Below are 6,000 nucleotides of genomic sequence, written 5' to 3'. Positions count from 1 at the left end.
ACATGCCATGGTTAGCAAGGTTCACTGACATTCACACTGAAACATTTTAAATTCCAAAATGAATATATAATATATATGGTCACTTGTTATTTTGGTTATTTGTCAGCAGCAGGGTGCTGCAAGAAACTTGTCTTTTGGAACAGGAGGGTTGCCTTATGTTCTACCTGTTGAGTAAGCTTACAAGGAAGCTGCTGTTGTGCAGTACATTGCTCAGGTTCATACTCCTGGATTTCTGGATAGGAGATCAAATCCAAGCAACCACAGGAGATTATGGAAAATTATTAGCATTGCAGGAAGTGTTAGAGCCACAACTGTCATACATGTGCCATGTCTCCAAGACCCAAATTCACCTGGATGCAGTATGCATTTGTGTGTGCAGATAAGGGGTTGCAAGCTTGAACTTTTCTACTTCTAGCTTGGTTTCTGCTAGTTTTCTTTTAAGCTGTATTTGGCGTGTAGGTCTCATTAAATTAAAAAGTTAATTGGTCTTGCTTTCCCCTCTCTGCCCCACCCCCTTTTTGAGTCTTGATTAGGATCAAGAATTCATTTTTAATAGACTGTAAAGAAGAAATAGAGGTTGTAAGAAAGGCACCTGTGCAGCGTTAACATGATACACACACTGGCTGAGGGGATTTTAATTTCCATAACAGACTTAAGGCTTGTTTGTCAAGGCTGTTTTCTGTTCTCTTTATTCAATTTGCAGCAAATACAAATTCCTGCATGTGTAATTGTCTGAAGGATCCTGAAAAGACAGATCTAGGAAACCTGAGGAGTTTTCAGTAAGTGGTGCTAAGCTTTAGCAGCTTGATAAGAAGTTGCATGCAAATATACCAAACATCTAAGTGTTTCTGAAGTCTAAAAAACATCAATGTCACATCAGGAAAGAAGTTTCCTCCTCTTTGGAGTAGCTGTTTGTCTGATATATCCCTAGCTCCTGGAGAATCTGAACAAGTAAATACAGAAGAGCCACCATAGTACACTTGTAAACCTTCCCTATCTGTTTAGCATGATAGCAGTAACAATTAATTCCTGGGGGTTAGAGTGTCCATTATGACCAGGTTTTATTCTCAGAATGTATCATGCTATACAATCTGAGCAATGCTGCAACACTGAGTTTGATTTCTGCAATGAGTTTCCCCTAATCCTAAACCCCTTATTTTACAGTAACACCAGTCTCAAAAGAAGAGGACACAAATTGAATTTAGTTCCCTCAGTTTCAGAGTATCTAACTGGTAAAGCTAGGATTATCAGGCTTGCACTTAACAGAGTGAAGAGGTTCTATTGTCCACTGTCTTTTATTTTCTGATTTTAGTACATGTGATCAACTTTGAGGGAGTAGTGAGGGACATATTAGCTGCACTTTACAGTTTGACAACCACAAAAATAGAAGGCAACTATACAATCACTCACAAAACTAGCTTTCGTGTGTAACACATTTGACAGAACAGAATTAGCTGCAACAAGTTACGGGGCTCCAAGTGTAAAGTGCTGTTTTGGTTAAAAGTATCTGAAAAGCAATTACTACAACATTGATCTGGGTGTTCGGCAGTTAGACTGGTGGTATCCTCTGAATCTTTCAGGTCAAGCTTTATGCTTCTTGATGAAGTTAATGAGCCCATTTGTTGAGCTATCATGAGATGTCACTGGAGCATCAGAATCCAGTTCTGGTTCAATTTTCTTAGCCAGTTGCTTTCCAAGCTCAACTCTGCATTTTATGGAGGGGGGAAAAAAAAATTAGTACAAACTCATTTAGGCCCAGACCCACAAAGATATTTAGGCACAAACCCCAGATTATATACTACTGTGATCCATAAAGCCTTGCTTACCTGGTGCCTAAACTCACTCAGTACATAAAATTTCAGGGGAAGTTCCCTAGGTGCCTAAGATTTGGCCTCTTGGCATACACACTGCTGCCTCATTTAGGTGCACAGAGGCCTACCTCATGCCTAAGCCCCAGCATGATCCACAAAGCGAGGGAAGAGAGGCATTCCCCTGCATATCTTACCTGCCATGGGCTACTGGATAGATCCCCATTCGAATCTGGCCAGAGGAGGTAGTGATGCCATCTCCCTTAACTTTTAGCCCCATGGATATCAGAGACCTAGTCACTGTTTCCCACTCTGCCTGATGGGGAGAAGAGATTTGAACAGGGGCCTCAGGATATTCTGAAGTGAGGCTCCCTCATTCTCTCCTGCTGAAGCAGTTCCACTTTAGATAAATTAGAGTCACTAGAGCAGCACGGGACAGGAACCTGGTCTCCCACCTCCCAGATGGGTGCCCTAACCACTGGACTATAGAGGCATCATTCCTCATTCTGGTGGCACCTCCTCCTTTCCATACCTCACAGGTTATCCTTGCAGGAGTTATGCTGTTCTAGACAGCATTACACCCTGCAAAGACCCCTGTTCAGCTTCTACTTCAATGTTTTGGAAGAAGCATGGTAGCACAGCTATGTAGGAGAGATGCAGAAAGTAGACTAGCAGTGAACAGGAACAGGGTCTTGGATCTCCAGAGTGGAGAACAGAGTCCCTTGTGGAGTCCTGGGCTTTATAGGGCCTCATCCTCTTCCACTGCCCTCTCAAGAGGAAGGTACAAGTTTCATCTGAATCTTATGCATATCCCAGCCCCTCTACTTCCTCCTGGGAGTTTCTACACTGGAGAGTAAGTCATGAGCCATAGTCAGTGGTAACAGTGACAAGGAATGGCAGTGACTGGCCCCTGAGAAAGGCTAGTCTTCATCTGAAAGGAAGAAAAGTGGGGAACTCCTCAAAGGGCTGCTGTCATTCAGCAACACACACATGACCCAGGAGGCAAGAAAAGGTTTATTTAGTGACTTGGTAAGTCAACCAAGTACTGTCCATGCCCGCTAAATCAAGAACCAAGATTTTCAAGTGACTAGTGGTTTTAGGCACCCAACTTAAGAGCTCTTGAAGGGACTTGAGTCAGAGCCAGGTGCTCAGCACTTCCTGAAAATTAGGCCCCTGTAAGAGGTCTCAAGTTGCAGCACCTCAGTTTCTGGGGGCCCAAATTAGTCATTTAAAAATTTTGACCAAGATGTACAAGATGCACCTCTTGTGACAGTGGAGGGTATCATTTGCAATACAGCCTACATTATAGTGTTAGGGCGCCTAGGTCAGAGGACAACCCTGTGCACAGGAAAAGGAAATCAAAAGGTGGGTTTTTTGGTTGCTTCAGTATCTTGGCAGCTGCTGTGCTCTCATATTGCCTAGTAGTGGTTTCCATATAGTGAAGGTAATCCATGTTGGCCCTTTACTCAAGGGGGAATTGCTTTTTGTAACACTTTCTTGGTCAACTCTGACCCAGTGTCTTTCTCCACCTCTAATATTTCTGTAAGTATTGCTGAAAACTCCTTTTCTTCTCTCTCTTCCCCCCCTCCTCCCATATATAGTTTCTTAAAGCTAAGAAAAGTAGAGTTCCCTTAATCTTTCCTCAAAACTATCTCTGTTGTGATGCCATGCACAGGTTTAACAGGGGATAAGATGTTTTATCCCAGAGACTTGCCTTTCGAGCCACAGTAGAAGCTTTTGCACTTTGATGGATAGCACAAAGAATATGTAGCTGACTCGCTTCATTACCTTAGCTTTCTTTTTAAATAGGTGAGAAGTTGAGTGCCATAGTTCATAAGGATTGGAGATAGAGGTGAGTAAGACTTACCCCCACTGGTCATAGCTATTAATATCCCACACAACTCCTTGAACAAAGATCTTGTGTTCATACATAGCTATAAAAAACAAAACACCACAGAATTAACTGTAAGCCTCATCAGAAAACATCACTGAACATTACTAGTAAATTAGACATATTTACCAATTAAGGCTCCCAGAATGAATGGGGAAAGTTTTGTAAACACAATGGAATTGGTTGGGCGATTTCCTTCAAAGACCTTTCAAACAAAATAAAAACAGCGTTACAGCCCCAACAGTCTCTCACATCAGAATCATATGAATCTATTTTTTTCCAAGAGCACCAGAGAGTCATGCACAAGTTATGTTTTATTTGAATTAAAGATTGTACAGAGAGCAACATGAAGAGCATTAGAAGGAAATAGCAGCAATTTCAAGCTGTTGGTCATCCCCATAGACCATATTGTAATAAGTGTGTCAGCATAATAGTAGTAAAATGCCAGGAGCATGCACAGTGGAGTCCTGCAACCCAACCCAACCCAACCCCAATGGGGCGCAGCAACAAGTGTTGGGTCCTGGTCAGATCAGGATGTTGCCACTAGCTGCATGGTGTAATGCCTAGTGAGCGTGCCAAGGAGTTGCAGCGCCTCTCACTCTGCAGCATACAGAGCAGGGGACTGCAGATGACAGGCGCAGGGCATGCTGGCACACACAGCTGTCGCTGTGCTGACCTCACGGGCACAGGTTTGGGGTGTGGGGAGAGGTCAGGTTGAAAACAACTCTGCCTACTTGGATTTTGATTTTGTGGGCTTGGGTCTTGTTTGGGCCTAAAAATTAGGCCCAAGCAGACTTAAATGCACAAGTTCAGTACTATGGGGATGACAGCAAGTGCAGTAAGATCAGGCTTCCAGGGCTAGACATGGAAAAGCCTGTACTGTCTGGGAAGTGCTGCAAGGTTGCAGTGTTCTGGTAGCACAACAATGACATGGTTTGTTTTTTAAGAGAGGAATTTGCCCCATAGAGACCTCCCAAGTTAGCCACTGAATCTCTAAAAATTTAACATTTGCAACTTGCTGCTGCTCAGATCTAGCCAATCGCCACTAGAGGGCGCCCCATTTTTCCTAACTTATTACATTTAAACATTTCAATAGTACTCTCCCCTAATGTCTGCAACACACACACCCACCCCTTCTGACACCAAAATGTAGCAGAGTAACTTGAATTACAGTGGTCACCACATGGATACCTTATGTGGAAGAAGTTTCTCCAGAGGATCTCCACTCAGACCAGTAGCCTGCAGTTCTTTTCGAGCCTCATCAGCAGTCTTTCCTTTCATCAAGGCCTCAGTCTGAGCAAGAAAGTTGGCCAGAAGGATCTAATGGGAAGAAGTTAGATATTAACAAGCCAGTCAAATTACTGCCCTTCTAGTTAATGGAGAGGGAGCACTGTCTAGTGCTTAGGAGGCCAGGACTGCACCAGGATTCCTGGATTCCATTCCAGGCTGCACAACCTCAGGCAAGTCACTTAGAGCTAAAATTGAGGTACCAGGTACAGCACAACAGAAATATGGTTTTTCTTCCTCCAAGTAGAGTCAGAAGGCTTTTCAGTGTCATGAATATATGACAAGGAGGATTTAAAGATTTGGGGTGAAATCAGACTTCAGTGGGGCCAGGATTTCACCTTCAGAAACCACCACAACCACAGCACTGGATTCCAACCTCTGTAGTGCTCCTTGTGTTTTACCACTTTCATCCATAAGAGTCTGCACTTTCTTCCATGCACCCCCCTCCCCATATCCATGGGATGTTCTTAATCAGACGACATCAATTCACCAACTTCTCCTCAAGGCCAATACAAAAAGTTAGTTAGCCAGCTGAGAAATCCATTAACTCAGACAGAAACCTTAATGTCATGCCACATACCAGCCCTACCTGAACAGACATATATTCATATTGCAGTTACCCATCATTCCTCCTCTCTACTATCATGCTACCTCCTCGTTGCAGACTAACCCATGTGATGCAAGCTCTTCAAGGCAGAGATCACATCCTGTTTTGGGCACTGCCTATCAGTCACCATAATATATCATTTCTAATGTGCCTAGGAATGATTGAGTGAAACTGCATTTTCTCCTTTTTTTTTTTTTTTTATAAAGTTCTTTATATTTGTCTGAAATCAGTGTTAACATCTTGTCACAAGAATCTAGAGTGCAATTTAAGAGGAGTACTGGCAACTTGTGTTTGAAATTGGTACTGGAAGTAATTCAATTTGAGGACACCTCTCCCCAAAGCTTGAAATAAAATGATAGCACTGGGAAAGTTACATATTGCACTGGGAAAGTTAATGGAAAATCAGT

General features: G+C 42.9%; 1 protein-coding gene across 1 annotated transcript in view; it reads right to left on the bottom strand.

The window, feature by feature from the left end:
* Nucleotides 1-662: 662 nt before the first annotated feature.
* GPI (glucose-6-phosphate isomerase) overlaps nucleotides 663-6,000 on the bottom strand; it is a 29,010-nt gene continuing 23,672 nt past the window's right edge. Inside the window, exons 15-18 of the mRNA XM_044986750.1 lie at nucleotides 4,891-5,019; nucleotides 3,829-3,904; nucleotides 3,676-3,742; nucleotides 663-1,705 (exon numbers count right to left, since the gene is read on the bottom strand). Of these exons, the coding sequence (XP_044842685.1) occupies nucleotides 1,582-1,705; nucleotides 3,676-3,742; nucleotides 3,829-3,904; nucleotides 4,891-5,019 (396 nt within the window). The 3' untranslated portion in view covers nucleotides 663-1,581. The remainder of the gene's footprint in view (nucleotides 1,706-3,675; nucleotides 3,743-3,828; nucleotides 3,905-4,890; nucleotides 5,020-6,000) is intronic.

This window comes from Mauremys mutica, chromosome 14 (genome assembly GCF_020497125.1).
Source record: "Mauremys mutica isolate MM-2020 ecotype Southern chromosome 14, ASM2049712v1, whole genome shotgun sequence".
Taxonomy (NCBI): Eukaryota; Metazoa; Chordata; order Testudines; family Geoemydidae; genus Mauremys; species Mauremys mutica.
This window is presented reverse-complemented; position numbering and strand designations above follow the sequence as displayed.